General features: G+C 41.3%; 1 protein-coding gene across 2 annotated transcripts in view; it reads right to left on the bottom strand.

The window, feature by feature from the left end:
• The window catches only part of AMPH (amphiphysin), a 103,102-nt gene extending 85,519 nt beyond the window's left edge, over positions 1 to 17,583 (bottom strand). For both annotated transcript variants that reach the window (XM_052698971.1, XM_052698970.1), the window contains exon 1: positions 17,433 to 17,583. In XM_052698971.1, coding sequence (XP_052554931.1) covers positions 17,433 to 17,501 — 69 coding nt within the window. In that variant the 5' untranslated portion in view covers positions 17,502 to 17,583. The remainder of the gene's footprint in view (positions 1 to 17,432) is intronic.
• Positions 17,584 to 17,913: the final 330 nt, after the last annotated feature.

Below are 17,913 nucleotides of genomic sequence, written 5' to 3' on the forward strand. Positions count from 1 at the left end.
CTCTCAAGGAATTGACAGTGTAGAAAAGAGTTCCCATCAGTTAAACAGATCCCAATCTGGTAATGGTAAATAGTTTCACATAGAAGACATCACCCCTCCACTTAGAGTTTTCTGTTCCGTACTAAGGAAAGTCAACTTCCTCAAATACTTTGTTGCATTCCATTTTTTCCTCCTTGATCTCTGTATATTTCCTACTCACCTCTCAAGTAATTCTTACCCAAAACTACACAAGTCATCAACTGAACTGTTAACATCAGTGGCTTGGATATTTTTTTTTACCCTTTGCCTTTTCATAAATGTGACTCCACTAGCTCTGATCACTCCTAAGTAAAGTTCTTTGACTGGCCTTGTACTGTTGACATTTGTTCATTTTTACCAAATTTCAGCTTTTTGGTTCTGTTTGTCAAATTAATTTGGACTATCATTTCATTTGCCATTCTGCCTAGGGCTGCTGCACAGTCTGAAGTCAGTCAAATACATCATCTATTCCATTCCATCAAGCAGTAATACTTGCAGGGCCAACTTTGTGTGACGATGGGGACATTTGCCATAAACTTTTCTACCTGCACCTTATCACAAGTGATAATTTTAAGGGCAAACAATCCTTTCTGTATATGAATGTGTGTATATATTTATATATGCATAAAGACACCCTCTACTTGATTCTGCTCAATCCGTCTCCACTAAAAACAAGATCTGCTGACATACCTGGATTTAGTCTCCTCCCGCTAACGCATTTGACATAGAGATGTCTTCTCTACAAGTATTTACACAAACTCAAATTCTTAGTAAGCTGTTTTGATAAGTTTCCAACACTTCTATACTTCCATATTCTGAGCTGTCCAGAGATACTGCACAGACTATTTAAATGCTGTTCCCTACCACCATCCCACCTGTCTTCGCAGCAACTCAAACTTGAAGTCATTTAAAGCTGTCTTCTGGTCGTTCATGACAGACACCCTCTAGAAATATGTGTATTTGCCCTAAGATATATGCTCAAAGATATATGCCATTCAACTCAGCACACATTAAATCATTTCTCTAATTTGCTATGCTGCAGCTCAGCATTTGGTTAATATCTTTTTTTTTTTTTGCTTGAAACATTTGCATCATATCTACAGTTTTTGTGAAGTTTCCTGGAGGTTCAAGCTGCACTCGTCCATAGGACATCTATGATGAACAAGTTTTCTGTCTGAACACAATTACATAAAATCACCTCCAAAGCTAAGCACTCCACCCTACCATCTCCTCCCTTCCCCCCTTCCCCCTTCTCCCGCTCCCAGAAACAAAAAAGCAAGAAAAATAATGAAATCAGTAGGTTCAGAATTGCAGGCCAATTTCACAGTATCATCTGAGACTGCAAAGAAAAGATCTACTTATTTTCTGATGCTGTCCGATGCTGTGCTTCTACCACATTTAGAATATTTATCTTATTAAAATAAAAAAAAGGGCTTTTCCCAAAAACTAACTTAATAAAGAAAGTCTTTTCATCAGTTTTGAATATAGCTGTTTTTCTGGTTGTATGGCAATTAACACTGACAAAGTATTTTGCTTAATTCATACAAGTTAAATGGAAAATGAACTTCTAGCAGGAAAGTTTTATGATAGTGAAGAAAATTAGATGACCTGACTTCATGCTGAAGTCTCTAACATTTTAAGAAGCTTTTGGAATGGTAATAGCAAGAAGTAATTGTTTTGTTTTGTTATGAATTAAAAGAAAACAATTTAAAGCCATAACAAAAGTATGTCTTTAAATTATTAACAAACAAGACACACTCAGTGTTTAACACACTAAGAGGCATTTTTCAGTAGGAACTTCTCAGCTCAGGGAAGAATTTCAGTGGGAAAACTCTTGCCAGCTGTAATAAGTGTATTCATTTTCTTCATAATTTATACCAGAGGAATCACTTACACAATATTTAAATTGCTTTGTCACTGTGCTTTGATTTGCAGATGCAATTAAAAACAATAAACAGGTAAGTCTCCCACACTCTCAAAAATGACCCAGCAGAACACTGCAAAAAAAGGCTCAATACTAGAAAAATCTGAGAAGTGTTAAGATGAAAATCTTTTTAAAGTTGATGAGATTTAAAGATTTCTTGACATCATTCCACTCTAAGGGCAAAACTGCTGGCACGAGCTTTCTATCATTTGGGCTCTTTCAGGTTAATTGAATTCTGTAGCCCCTTTTGTTCTGTCCACAGAGAAAAACAATGACCTCTGATGAAAAATGCATGCATGCACTCTGTATCAGAGGTATTTTCTGTCACTGGACTCAACCTGAGCTTATCAAATCAAGTTTCAGTGAAGTATTGATGGCATTACATAACAGAAGAGATGAAAGAAATCTGAAACATTGTGTTCTGAGCTGCCCAGGCATTAACAGTCTTCTGCCCACACCTTTCCCATTCTCTCCCATCCCTACATAATTCAAGGGTGAGAAGTGGGGGATGTTTCTTAAAAGTAGAAAAAAAAACTTTTTTTTTTCTTCCTAAAGAGTATGACCTGTCAAGAAAAAGAAAATGCATGCTACATTCTGCTTTGTGCTTTAAGCAAAGGAGGGACAAAAGACAATCAAATCCACTTTGTATGGCAAAATACACCAGCACTTCACAAATCTTAGGAATGGCTTCAGAGATGATGCAGATGTTTTATTTATCCATTTCCAAAAGATGAAAGGATGCTACACAGTGCAAAATGTAGATTTCTAGATCTGTAGTCCCTAACAAAACAGAGTTTTATCACTGGATTTACATTTGCTCTGCATTTCGGCTTTCAGGATGCCAACTGCACGTTAAACACAGACTGGAAACTAGAAAATAAACACTGCCTGCAAAATCAGGTAGCAAAAAAAAAAATCAGGTGTTAGGTATAGGATATTAGAGGTCTAACTCCTTCTCCAAAGCTTCTGCTTTATCAGAAAAGTTAAAATAAAGGAATACAACAGAACTGAGAGCAAAACAGGTTGCAGAATTATGAATATATTCAAAATTTAAATATATACATAGTTGAAAATCTATGAAGAGCTGTTTAACAGGAAATTACAGTTTTTGGCAAAGGGGAATGGTGGAAGCAATGTTGCAGGTTCTGCTGCCCTTAGCAAACCCTCCAAAAACACAAATACCGGTAGCCATAGAGTCTTGATCCAGACAAAGACTCAGGGTGGCACAAAGTTTTCCATAGCAAGGACATTAAAATTAATGCAGGTAGAATCACCAGATGTCAGCCAGATTTTCATCTGGCATTAAAATCAGTGAAGTCAGCAGGCTGATGTGAGCTGATACAGCACCTGAGAATATAGCCCTGTATTTCTACTGCAGAGAGCAATAGGTTATCTTCAGATTAGTTGTTTTGATACATATCAAACACAAGATGTTTCCATACCATGGACATGGCACCACCACAGGTAATGTGAAGATGTGAAGGAACACTCCTATTCCTTCCAGGACTTCCAGTTTCAAGGCAGAAAGGTGTATGTACTCCTGCACTGACTGCATTGTGTGCACTTATGAAACAACCATACAGCACACAGGCAAAACACACTAGCCTGAGACTATTTCTACACAGTAAATGCATCCAGGAAATGCCAAATGAAATGCAAAGAATCTCAAACCCTCTACATGAAGAGTATCTACATGGATAAAGGGGTCTGTCTGTGAGAGTCTTTCCTCTCTGCAATGAGAAATAAGAACAGTCCCACCTGGTGCATCATGTGCAGAACGATGATATTTATTGTTATTGGACTCCACAGGAGCATTACAGGAACAAATTAACAGCAAGGCACAGATACCACAAAGCTGTTAGGTTCTGCAGCTATGAGGCTGCCCAGGGAGGTGGGGGAGTCTCCTGCTCTGGAGATGTCCAAGACCTGCCTGGATGCCGACCTGTGCGACCTACTGTAGGGAACTGCTTTGGCAGGGGGTTGGACTCGATGAGCTCTGGAGGTCCCTTCCAACCCCTACAATTCTGTGATTCTGTGATTCTGTGAAGTTATGATATTTTTGATGCTGCTGTACTCATGAAGTTTACTGAAACATAATGAAACTCTAAGATTATTGCATAGATAGTATGGAGTTAAATATCCATGAAGTAGGGCTTCCTTTACCCACTCCCTATGGTCCCTTCCAGTGAAATCAGGGATTTCATTCATAGGCTAACTAATAGGCCATCTGGGCCTGAATCTTGAACTTCTGCACAGAGACACTGCCATTCTTTTTCAAGGCCATCAAGTAAAGTAATAAGGAGCACTTCAAGTCTTGATTAAGCAAAAACATTTGTGGAGATGAATCAACATGTTTTTTGTTGTTTTTGTTTTGTTTTTAAATGCTCTCAGCTGCGCCAGATGCATTTCCATTGATTCTAGAGAACTCACCTACACGAGCCAAAGGCTGGCTGTGATTCAGAGTCTAACTGATCCATGTGCAGTGAACGCCTACATTATTTTAGAGGCTGGTTTCCACTTCAGGGCAGGCAGTACCTCGCTCCTGCCACACTCAACACAACTCCCTGTCTCTGTACAGCACTGAGCAACCTGACCCAGCTTTGAGGATGTCTCTGCCTTGAGCTGGAGATGGACTACATGGCACCCACAGGTCTCTTCCAACCTAAATTATTCTACGCTTCTAAATTCAAACTTACATGAAGTCTGACACATTGTCCTGACGGAAACAGAGAAAGAAGCAGTGATGGGTACTGTGAGGGCTGTGCATGTGATTAAAAATTAAAGTGAAAAACGCTAATCAAAGGGAATGAGGGGAATAATTATTTGCTCCCATTTTCAGTAAATTCATGCTATGCCCTTAGTAAGATGAAAGGGAACACAGAAATTCCTATTATTCTTCCAAGTATGAAGAATACAGCTTGTCACTGTCCTTCCCTGTTGGTTTATTTCTTTTTTCACTGTTTTGAACAGAACAACAAAATGTTGGAATTTACTCTGCAAAAGCAAAGGAGGTGATGAAAAACCATCTTTCAGGTCAAAAATTCTTTGGGTTCAGATTAAACATTTTGCACCTTCAGGCCTCAAATGAAGTGAAACAAAACACACTGTTGGTGTGTACAAAATGAAAAGGGAGCAATCAAACTGCGTGTACACTCCAACTGATGGGTACAAATAGGCAAGGAAAAATTAGCAGGATTAAAAACAGTGACAGACGGTCCCAGACTCTTCTATTAAGTCCTCTGTATTTGTGTGTAGGCGTTTGATGCAGAGGTAGCAAGCAAAAGGCTTGAGGGAGTGAACATGCATATTCCCTTGCTAAATCTTAGCACAAAGTCAATGTCAGGCATTTTCTCTGTTGGACACTGTAGGTGTCCTGAAGTAGTTACAATCAGCCACAAAACTGGCAGTATCAGCAAAACAGAACTATCAACTTGTGCAGACAACAGCTGGGTCAGCCAGGAATTTTATAGAATCATAGAATCTAGGAATTTTATGATCACAGGTCAGATTTGTTGCTGGCAGAGCCAGCTGGATTCCCTCAAAACAAGGAGAAAAACGGCTTCTGATACTGAAGTAAAAGTTCCTCTTACATCAGGATATATGTATACATATGACCAGCTGTCATTTGCAGAAAATCATGCAACTAGATATGGCTAAATTCAGTCCCATGCAGAGCCAGTACAGAGACCACGTAGCATTAAATCTTCTGCTAGCATGTTGAAGTGGATTACATTTTACCAGCAGAGCCATATTCTGCTGCCAGTAAAATCAACACAAGCAGGAAAACTTACGTATGACATCTGTTTAGAGTCATTTGATAACAAGTTCATCACAATTTGTAATAGAAATAAAGGTTAAATACTATGATGGGTGTAATGTCTGTTTCTCAATGTGTGGCTCTGATCTGAATTCTGTCATACAGACTGAACTCCTACATGATTCAACTCAAGATCAGGTTTTGTATTAAAACAAATCAAAACATTAAAAAAATAAATAAAAAAGACAATGGGAGTAAACGTAACCCAGGTGGGAAGATAACTGACACTGATTGGTGTACATTTCTTTCTGCTGTATAGCAGCCCACCACATGTCAGTGAGATTACTAATAGAGTAAAATAACTCTTGGTATGTGTATGCATCCCATAAATGCTTGTGCTGGGGAGGGACCTTTCCCCTGGTCTATCCAATGCATCTAAATCACTGCCTTTTCTGATGCAGGCGGCGAGAAAGGAAGAATTCTGCTATTCCTACGCTTGTCAAAGACTAAAGGATCAGTAAGATCCCAGGTGGGAGTAGAGGCATTTTCATGTGTCTCTGGTAAAATTAGCTACTGCAGAATTATGGACCAAGCAATAATATGCATTTACATGTCCTGAATTAGAAAACAACCCATTGTTTTGAAATTAAAGCTCTTTACTGCAAGTCAGGTTTACGTGACGCAAATAGATGGATTTTATATCTGACAGCACGCATGCTCCTCTAACAGATACGAGATATTAATTGTAAATCCTAGACATTTGTCATTTTTGTAATACTTCTATAAAAAGTTGTATAACTGAGTGTTGATTTTTTTCCTTATTTGAACCCTTATTCTTTTCTTATTTTTCAGTACATGCAAAGAAATTAAGAAGTTATTGATTTCCCCTTTAATTCTAAATAGGTAAACCCACTGAAAGTCAAATTCTCATCTAGAAGAGCTGACCTTAATCAACTATAGCATCACTTCAGTCTTATACCAGCATTATCTCATGGGTATTGGACCCAGCTACTTCACTGTTTACTAAAATGCCAGTGCTTTAAGACTGAGCTATTTAATTTTCATGGAATCATAGATTATATAAAAGTAACGCAGCCATCTGTTTGGGTTCAATTTATATTAACACGGGTGTGTTTTCTCACCTTATTGACATGAAGTTATGACAAAATTCTCTTCAGACTGCATATGTGAATGATGTTTTGCTAACATTTGCATTTCATTGTGAAAAAACATCCATGAAGAACATCTACATGTACTCCATTTTGGACAGATAGACTCCTACAGCAAATGTAGTAAAGCAAAGGAACTTAGCTGGCACTTTTTTTATTTTGAACAAACACTGGTTGTCTATCAGATTTCCATTATACCAGCATCCCATTGCATTCAGATGTTCAATTAAGTGAATGCAAGGTTTCCCACTGATTATTCTCAGTCTCTGCAACGGATGCTCAGTCTGAGCGTGTGTCATTGTCAAGTGAATGTCTTTCACATGTCTCTATTTTAGAACTGTTCAACAACTCTGCTGATGTGCATCAGACTAGTCTGATGTTAAATTTTTCTTCTTCCCTTTTATGCATAAAAGCATCAGAATAGAGATTAAAAAAAAACAAACAATCAATGCGTTCTCCCTGTTTATTTTGCTAATACTGTAAGTACCAGACAAACTATGCTTAGGATTCAGACCCCATTTTTTCCTGGGCCACTGTAAGCACAAATGCAATCTTTCTTTTCTGCAATGCACAGAGATGTGCCCCTGCCCAGTGGAAGGCTTTACACTTTGCATTGTGCCTCACCAAGTAAGGGCTTGGAGAGTTCTTATTTTACTGCAGCTGACATTGGATGAAGATGCAGACAACACCCTGAGTCTTCATGAAGTAATCTACAAGGTTACTCTCAGTTCCTGCCTGGAGTCTCAATTCTAGGCAGCTGAGGAGTGCTGAGCAGAAACCTTCTACACCACAGTCAGCCAAGCATTAGCTGCACAGAAAGGGTACTTCAGGAGTAAGGAATTCAGAACCAACAGCCCTAAATAAAATGAGGAAAGGGGCAAAGACCTTGAATGAAACGCGGTGTTTATTTAACACTTCTCAGTAGTACAGCAGCTGATTTGGCTGCATAGGATAGCATTTGTTCACTGCTGCTACAGATGAAGCTGGTTTAGATGAAGACGTAACCTGTTAGTATTTAGTCAACACTTGGTTTTACTGATGTCCTACACTGCAGAACACGAGGGAGTTTGTGACACTTTTCAGAAAACCTTTCCTCACTTTTTTGCTATTTCCACTTATTTTAGCTCTTCAGATTTGTAAAAGCTAATTAAAAAAAAAAAAAAAAAAAGGCAGAAATTCATTCACAACCCCCCAGAGGTGGCTCTTTTTTTTTTTTTTTTGTCAACACTTAATGATAATAGCTTGCCAGAAGTGGAACTGAAAATACCCTGAATTGCAGAGAGAGAAAAGGGGGAAATTAAGTGATCTGCTTGCAAGACTGATTTTTTAATGCCTCTTTTCCAGATCCATTAAATGTGCAAATATTCCAAGACTCATTAATCTGTAATAAAGTTTGCTTGATTGGTGACTGTTTTCATGCAAGTAAAGAATCTTTCTATATAAAGTGTAAAAAAAAAAACCAAAAAACAAACACAAACCAACAACTAAATCCTTTCAGCAAGTGGAGGGAGCAAGTCTATGCAGGGTTTATATTAAAACTTCAATCGTACAAACACTTCTGATACCACACATTAAAGAGCAATCCGACAACATTATTAAACAGCATATGTCAGCATAAGCCTTTGGCAGGATGGGCAAGCAGCAGTGGACACTGACAAACGGATGCTGGTACAAAAGCTTTGAGTCAAACTTGAAATTGGATTGTAGGAGGGGGAAGACACCCCACAATTTGCTGCTCACGAAAATAGATCTTTCTGAACAGCAGCTTAGCAGCCTTGATACTGCATAGGGAATCCTTTAAAATATACTTTTCAGTGGGGTATAATTTCTTAAATTATTCTTCAGAGCGGCCCTCTCAGTAGAAGCCAGATCTAAACATCACAATTCAAGTTGAAACACTGATGAAAATACTCCATACTCAAGTTTGCCACTCTTACAGCAGTCTGCAAACACGTGCTCTTGACTCCAGGTATTTCTCAGAGTTCCCCCCCTCTGTCCTGCCTATTGCTCTTCTGACTCCTGGAGATGTGACTAGGTAAGACAACACACAAAAGGCAGGAGCTTGTTAGCTCACAGTTGTTTTAATGCCCTCCCAGTTTGTTTTTCAGTTTAGCTGTCAAATCAACCTAGATTTTTGACCAATCTGTGAATTACCATTTATTTTTACCCTAGAATGTAACTTAGCACAAAAGATCTGGCACTCTGCTTCAAACAAATAGAATCTTGGATTGGTGCTAGAAGCAAACATAACACCAGGGTGGTGTTAAGAATAATTCTTCAGCTCTGCAAAACATCAGCAAGGCTTGCCTTCTCTGAAACATGCTTTTCAGATCCTTGAGATGCAGCTATCACAGGAAGTTTTTCTGTTGTTTTGTGTTTGTTTTTAATATAAATAGGAGCAGAGAGCAGAAGCAGGTTCCAAAGCGCTAGGATACACACAGCACCTTGACTTCACTGCATTGGGAGTAACAGCACTGCTGGGCTACATTCTAAGGCAATCATTTAGGTGAAATTCCTGTGGATCTAGCTGGAGCTTCCTATAAAAATAATGCTTGTGAGCGTAGCCCACTGCAGAATGCTTCAGCTGACATTTGGTTTTTATGCACTGGCATCTTTAACTAGTAGATAAATGTACTGCCTATGTGGTATTCTGTCACTTTATTCTCGGCTTCCTATCAATGGGAGGGCCTTGCTCTGCCCGTCAGACCCTAAATTAATAGCCAGGTTCCATCTGACCCACCTCTAATGCGGAACAGAAGGCAAATTAAAAGCAAGGAAAGGATGATGGGGGGAAAAAAACAAACAAACAAACAAACAAACAAGGAAGATGGAAGGTGAAAAAAACATGAAAGATAAAGCAACTGTTCTGATAGGATGAATTCTGCCCACGTTTTTGCTGAGAATTAAGTAGGGCAACGCTTAGAGATGAGCTATCAACGAGACACATTTTAGCAGTCTGCAAGGCTGTCACATCATAAGGAATACGTTCACTTCTTTACTAATTAATCCAAAAGATTCCACGGAACAGAGAGGAAAGAGTGAAGTATTTTTTAAATTCAGAGGAACTCCCTTGCACTGTTATACACTGTTATCCAAATTCCATACATTTTGAATTCCTATCACAACACATCAGATTCGTTTTTGGATCTCATCCAGACATCTCACCTGAAAATTGACCTCGTTCTTTCGTGGTTGTTTCTCTCTTGCCATTTCTCATATAATGAATCTGCTCCTTTAATGCTTCCTAAACGTGGTCCCCAGTGACAGTGCTGTGGTTGCAGCATCTTGCTGTGCCTGCCCTGGACTTCCTTTTGTCTTGCATCATGCGCTTTTCTCCCTGTGTGCTTCTCCCCTTACCAAGGTCAGCTTTGGAGACCACTGCCCTCAGCCAGCACTACACCAACCTGCTTCTGAACTGAGCCCTGCTCCTTTCCTCTCTTCAGGCCTGAGTCTAACATAATTTTTTTCTTTTTCCTTTGATCCTAGTATTTCTGTAGTTCTTGTGATACCAGTGCGCTTAGTAGAGATTTGAGTAACGTGAAACAATCAGTTTTGTCCTCAATTAGCCTCATTAATCTTTCCTTATCCTAATATTTGCCCCATACCCAAAATTACTGATAATTTTATTTTGGCAAAATGATTTCATGCTCTCAGCATACACTTCATGTATTTAAAAAATCACCCATAGCATGCAGACCAGCGTGAAAAGATGAAACTGTTTCATCCACGTAAAACTATGTGGAAGGGTATTTATCTGATAATGGCACCCACACAGAGCTCTACGAGTGCAATAAACATATCACATCTTTATTTACTCCTCTACATGCCCTACATGGAAACAAAATATTAACTCTCTCTGAATCTAAATCTAACATATGCATTTGATGTGAAAAAAACATCTTCTCTCAGATCTCAAGTACTGATTATTTTCCATGGAAAATGCAGTCTCTATTCAGTTAGACTTATCTGAATGAAGCTTTTTATCTGATTGCACTTTGTGCTTATGCACACTGATCCTCATGCAGGGGGATCACTTCTGATGCAACTGTGCTCCTCTAGCACTGCACACCATCATCTACCTCTGCCACACACCACCAAACCATTCTACTTCTGTAAAAGCAAATGTTTGCTGATGCCCTAGAAAAGAAAGTCACATTCTGTGTTCCTAAGGTAATTTTTATTTCTTCAAATAGAATTTTGCTAAAAAGCAAAAACAAACCCCACAATGACACCACGCTATTCTTATAGTGTTACTCAATTTGAAACCTAAATAGGGGGAAAATAGGATTGCAGCTCTTCTCAGCCTCTGTGTTAGATGTGCGTGTGTGCACTGTAACGATGGCATTTTTTTGAGATGTTTCTGGAAAAAATAAGGGTTTCTGTTTGTTAACTTAGGCTATAAATTATGTTTCAAATGGCTTGTTTTAGTGACAATCCAAGACTTTGGCAAGCCTCCTCTCCTCTTTTGTATCATAGATAAAGAGAATTGATTGCAGCTCATGGACTGCAGCACTGGGCTCTGTATCACTATAAACGACAGATTCAACAGATGTAAGTCTTCTAGGTGGAAAAAAAAAAAAAGGTGAAAGAGACTCCAAGCTCAGAACTCAAGTAAGCATCAAAAGAATTAATCAGCTACAGAGGCAAGGAGAATGAAACAGGGGAACCTATCTGAGAGGACTAGGAGTAAGCAGGAGCTTCTTTTATCAGAAAAAAAAAATAGAAGGTGGTTTGAAGAAAAACAAGAGACAACTGAGAAGTAGCAGCAGGGCACAGGGAATTAGAGACTTGAAAAGTGGTCCAGCCCCTTACTTCTCTCTGTCTCTGCCCAAAGAAAGGCCTCTGAACTCTCCCACTGCCCTACCCCCATTCTTAGCTGGTACAGTGCTGTTTAGATGTTTTCCAAGTGTTTGTCCTCACCAGTCCTCAATTCCACAGTGTCTTAAAGATGTTGCTCTTCTACAGATACAGAAGAAGATTACTGAGAAAACAAAGAAAGGTAGAGCAGCCAAAAAGAGGGATAGGCTACTTCCCACATTAGCTTTCTTGTTGCACAAATGGAACTTGAGAAATATGCTACACGTATCTTTATCATAGGACTCTGTTTTATGCAACACTCAGATGGATAAACTCCAATTAGCATTACAAAATTGTTCATCTGCTTTTCCAAGTCAGCCATTGGTTTAAGATTCTGGCAACTGTTGACTAACCAGCTATTCATCAGGTCAGGATCAAATAAGCTCATACTCAATAACAGCATAGGCTCAGCACCACACAGCATGGATGCTGAAGACTTTTCCCTAACCTCTCCAGAACCCCAGTGTTTGAAACATTCAGGACTGGAAATTCCACGCAGCTGATCTTGCAGCTGAGCCCAATGAATTAAACCAGGAAAAAGTTCCCCAAGGAAAATACTCTCCATCCTGAAGTAGTAGAGCCATCTGCTACCCTTCTCCCCCACTGCTCTTCAATCCCTGAAGAGAGTAGAAGGGCTGGCATAGCAATCAGTGACTTCTGCAATAGATTTTGGTAGGGGGTGAACCCCACTGTGTGTATTTTAGGCAGGTGGAAGAATCCACTTGCTATCTCCAAGTGAGTTCAGAGAGCCACAGCTGTCTTCCTGGAGGGAGCTGCATGGATGAATTGGAAGCTTCAAACCTATTTGGTGCTTGGAAACACAGCAAAACAGACCCTCATTTCTTTGCAAGATTAGTAGAAGGAGATGCCAAAGCTACTTGGAACCAAGTTGCTGATAGCCCAATATCTCTCCTGTACACACCGTTTAAGTCTCACTTTCAGTTGTGTCACAGTATGACGGCAGCACTGTGCTGCAGAGCAGCTGTGGACCACTCATGGTAGCCCCACCAAACACCAGTCACGAGCAGACCTTGGTTCAGGAGCATTAGTTCTTTGATGATACAAAAAGGATCTGCTTTCCAAGAGAAAGGAGGGCAAGACATAGTAAAGAAAGAGTTGAGTTCCAAGCCCAAAAAGCAGCAACAGATATTTTTTTCCTTTTACTTCTCAGTGAAATGTATGAAGAGACAGACAGATCTCAGGAAACCACTTTCACAGATAATAGTTGAGAAACAGGCATGCGACCAAGAACTAAGAAAGGAGATAGGCAAAAAAATAAAAGTGAGAAGATGAAGCCATCAAGCAAGAACAGAGGAACAGGTCACCTTGGTATTGATGATATTTTGGTCAGTGAATGTGGCAATATTGATTCCCATAAAACTTAGAAAACAGCACTTCTATGCTGTTTTTGATGATTTGATGGAAGCTGAAGGGAAAGACATGGTGACTTACAGCATCATGGCTGTTATTGTATATGGGGAGAAAACTGGAAATGAGGAAACCAATTTCCTTGCTCCATGTAACAAAAAAATCTTCATAAAGGAATAAAAGGAAGGAGCTCTGGCCATTTCCTCTTCCAATTCTTACACATTTCGCAGCCAGACTACTGCAATCTACCTCCATGTTTTACACGTCATATTAGAAAGCAAAAGGATCAAAAGCAATAAATATTTTAAAAGCAGCTACTCTTTGGGCTGGTTGGAAGGGTCATGCTGTAGCTTCAGTCAGATCAAAGGGCATACAGACAGTATGTGTCTGAATATCACTTGTAAATTTTGAGGCAAAAAGAGAACACACCCTCAATATCAAGGAAAGATGGGGAATAAGGGGCTTAAAATGCAAACAATGACATTTTTATTAAGTGAGAATAGAACTTTCTGACTGGAGATATATAAGCAACGGCACAGATCACTTTAGGGTAAATGCAAAATCTCCAACATCAGCTATTTTCAAAAGCAGGCAAGAAAAGCATTGCTATGGAATTATTTAAGTACAGCTGATTCTGCTTTGCTTAGAAAAAGGGGCCAGATGACCACTTGTGCTCCCTCTTTTCTGCAATTTCTGTGACAGAAAGAAAAAAAAAGGTAAATAAGTTTTTATACTGCACCCTGAATCAGGGCTGCAGAGCTTAGACATTGCATTCACATAAGAATTTAGGACTTCTGGTTAGTTTTGTTTGCCAGCAAACAAATAGCTTAGCAAACAGCTCTTTGCAAATGGAAGCCCCTCTTCCTTGCATGTGCCTGTGCCAGTAAATATTCAGATGTTGGAGTCTGTCATAACACTTCCATGGGTTCAGTGTGCTACATTTTATAACATATGAGGGGCCAAAGTTTTATACCACTAGACAGTAATTTTCTTTCAAGAGCCTGAGGTTTCTAGAGCTACACCATCACACTTGCAGGCAGGCGGAATACACATTACATGTCTGTCATGAATGCATTCCAAATGCAGATCCCCATTCAGTTCTTCAGAGCCATTGTTTCAGTGACAGCAGAGCACGTGGTGGGCCTAGAATTGTCAAATTGCCTTCTTGGGAGTTATCTTTCAATTTATGGCAGCTCCTCCTTTGCAGTAAAACTTCACTCACTAGTTTCTCTTCCAAAAGTCCTAAAGCATTTACGACTTTAACTTCTGGTGTAACCATACAGCCAGCTAACAGGAAGCTGAACATCTAATAGCACACCAGTTGGAATTTCAAAAGCTACTTCAGCTCCCAGGAGCGGGCCTTATCGAATTCAGATGTGTTGTGACAACTCTCAGTCTGTGCAGCTAAAGGTGTCAGGTATGATGGGGAGGTATGAGTGGTAACCACTGCTTCAAATTGGGTTGGCAGTTTTAGTTCAAGCTTTCAGAGGAATCCAGGGACACAAACTCAGTGTTTTCATCCAAGTCAGCTTGTCCTCAGGATTGACTGAGCCAGCTTCGGTTACAAACACATCTGTTCAGTTTTCAGTGTAAGCAGACATTTAAACACATCAGTGTTTCATTTACTTTTATGACTAGCATGTAGGCTCCTGAATTGCTCTGATGCTTTTAGAACTCTAAACCAGATCCTTCAGCTGACTGTTGGCAGCAGCCAGCAGGTGCTGCAAGCTCAGCACGTCTATGCTACCCAAACAGTGGGGAAAAAGTCATTCAAGAAAGGCAGGGGAGAACAGTGTAGTGTAGAACTACGAAAGTACGGGGGGCATTCTTGCATAAAAATAATGCTGCCATGGCACACATGCTGCTGGAAATACTGCATTCCAGTTGACACGGGAAAAAAAAAAAAATGGAGTGACCAATAACTATTTCTGGTTTTTCAAATCCTGTCCTTTTTTGAGAACTAGCCTGGTCCAGCCCAGCGTGAGCAATCACCTTCTTCCTCTCATTAGCTCATGACTTCATTCTTTCTTTAATCTAGGCTATTTTGTAATGTCAGTAACATATCAAGACATTGCTGCATTTATCTCACTCATTTCCACAGTGTAAAGGAATCTACAAAGTTTCTGGAACCTTACAAGGAAAGAAGAACATTACTGATATTACCAAGTCTAATATAAAAAAACACCACATCTGCTGTATCACAGATGATTAGTACTTGTTTTTGTAACTAGGAAAACAACATCAAATGACACAACTGTGGAACTGTCAGATTAAGCACTGCTAATGCAAGACAGCTAGACTTGTCCAATAGGATTTGTTTCTCCATCAGTTATTTAGCTTTTCTCATGTAAATAGTAAGCAGTTATATATACAGGTATGTACACTACCTACACCACACTACTAAAATTCCTCCTAGATGACAAAGAAATGAAGATAATGGGTGCATCATTACAAAAACAGTTTTCATAAATAAAGGCTCACATGTTGTAGCCACTCCATATCTTTAATATAGCTGCCACACAATAACAAATAACAGATACTATTTATAAGTGCGTTATAAACCCAGGTGATTGTAAGAACACATTAAGAAAACTGCAGGTGCTCAAATCCAATATAAGTAACAAGATAAAACAACTCAGAGTGTGTTTAAAATCTCTTTAAGCCAGCACGGTATTACGTATTCATCACAGAGCCATCCTGTTCACACCATCAAATAGCAGACTTTTAATTCCTAGACTTCTAAGTCCTGAAATTTAATCTATCCAATAACAAGTTACTCTCTATATAAACATATTTTTTTTAAAGGGGGGAGGGAGTAATGGAAAGGGACAGAATACGAGCTGAATTTGCCACAACACCAGAACCTCAGGTATTCAAGTCAAGATGTGCTTTGTATGTTTCTACAGATGTCCTGTGGCAGAACAGACACACCTGGGAGCAGAACGTATGATTTTAAGACCTACACCTATGATTTACCAGATACAGCAACAACACCAGCAAACGACACCGACAAAGCCTGCAGGAAACAAATGGCATTTGCAGATCTCTGCTCCAACTACTGACCCAGCTGAGCTTACATAATAAAATCTCCAAATCTGATCAAAAAAATTAAAGAATTTGTGTTTTATCTGAAAACAGACACAGTTGATACCTTCAAGAAAGACAGTGCATCACAGCTTCGGTATTGAAAAGTACTTTATGACCTTGTGAGCTAGGCAGAAGCATTGGGAAGAGAAAGTTCATTACCTGACTGTAACAGTCTCAACAATTATGTTCATAAATAACGATGTGACTATATAGGAGTCTTTTAACATATAAATTGTGATTTGTATTCCCTTAGAGCACCTCAGAGCTCAGTGCACAGCACAGAGGCAGCAAGCGATTTCTAGGCAGGGAGATATGAAAAACATTGGTCATAAAGTAATCTCTTCTAATTCTGCAGAGCCCTGTAACAGCGACACACAACAACAACACAGAACGCCGGCTAGAGGGGCGCCGAGGCTTCATCAGCCCTCGGAAAGGCTGTGGCAGGCCACTCGCTGACTGCTTTGAGGCTGAGAACAGCTTCCTAACAGCCTTGCTGGTGCGGATGCTGCGCACAGTCACACCAAATGCTTTCCTGCTTGGTTTGATGCCCGTGTCCATGGTCCTGTTCTGAGGCACAGGGCAGCTGAACAGGCGTTGAAGCAGAACGCTTACAGCCTTTCATTAGCAAAGGTCTTTCCTCAGAAACTTGAACACCCTCCCGACTTGGCTTCTTGCTCGGCTCCTAGAGAGAGCGCTGCAAGAAGAACTGGCACCGCGATTCCTAAGCAATCAACCCGGTCTGGCTACCCGACACCTCGGCCAAAGCCAGAGCATTCAGAAGAGATGTCCACAACTCCAGCAATCGCTGCGGAAGGCTGCTGGCCGCCACAGCCCCTCTCCGCTCCCCACCGAACCCGCGGAGGGGCGGCCAGGCCGGGAGAGCGGGGCTTTAGCCCGAGATGAGCCGGCGTGGATATTAAAGGAAAAGCAATCCTCTTAGGCGGCGTGTCTGCGGCGGAGAGAGGAGGCGAACCTTACGTGTACCGGCGGAGGAGGGCTGCCCGCCCGGCCTGTACCCGCGGGGGGACGGCGATGCGGGCCGGGCCGAAGCGGACAGCCGCTACCCGGACCCGGTTCGGTGCCCGAGTTCCGAGCGCCGCTGCGACACGTTGGGAACCGGGCCGGTTATGTAACCGCGGTTCCGGCCGCCCGTTGCAGGGGAATACAGGAGCCTGCTCCGCTCCGCTCCGCTCCGCCCGCCCCTCGGTCAGGCTGCCTCTCCCCGGCACCCCCCTCCCTCCCCGCCCCGCACCTTCTCCTGGGCGCGGTTGAGGCGTTTCTGGACGTTTTTGGCGAAGATGCCCGTCTTCATGTCGGCCATGGCTGGCGGCGGGGGGAGCGGGGTGGGGGAAGGCGGGCGAGGCAGAGCCCGGCGGCGGAGAGCGGCGGAGAGCGGGGATGGATGGAGGAAAGGAGGGAGGGCGAGGAAGAGGAGGAGGAAGAGGAGGAGGGCCTTAAAGGCAGGGCTGGGAGAGGCGGGGCTGCCGGCGCCTCAGGTGAGCGGTGGCCCCCGGGAGGCGGCCGTTGGCCCCTCGGGATGGGCGGCATCCCCTCGTTGGGGTTTTTCCGCCAAGTAACAAAAAATACAAAGGAACGGTCCGGGGACACACCGTAGTTTCCAGAAGCAGCCCTGTGCCGCCCTGCTGGGGGACTGCCGGCATCCAAGCATTCCAGCACCCTTCTTGGGGGCGAGAGGAAGGGGCTGTGAGCCTGAGCTGGCTGTAGGTGTCCCT

The sequence above is a fragment of the Tympanuchus pallidicinctus genome, unplaced genomic scaffold (genome assembly GCF_026119805.1).
Source record: "Tympanuchus pallidicinctus isolate F22 unplaced genomic scaffold, pur_lepc_1.0 scaffold34, whole genome shotgun sequence".
In the NCBI taxonomy this organism is placed as follows: domain Eukaryota; kingdom Metazoa; phylum Chordata; class Aves; order Galliformes; family Phasianidae; genus Tympanuchus; species Tympanuchus pallidicinctus.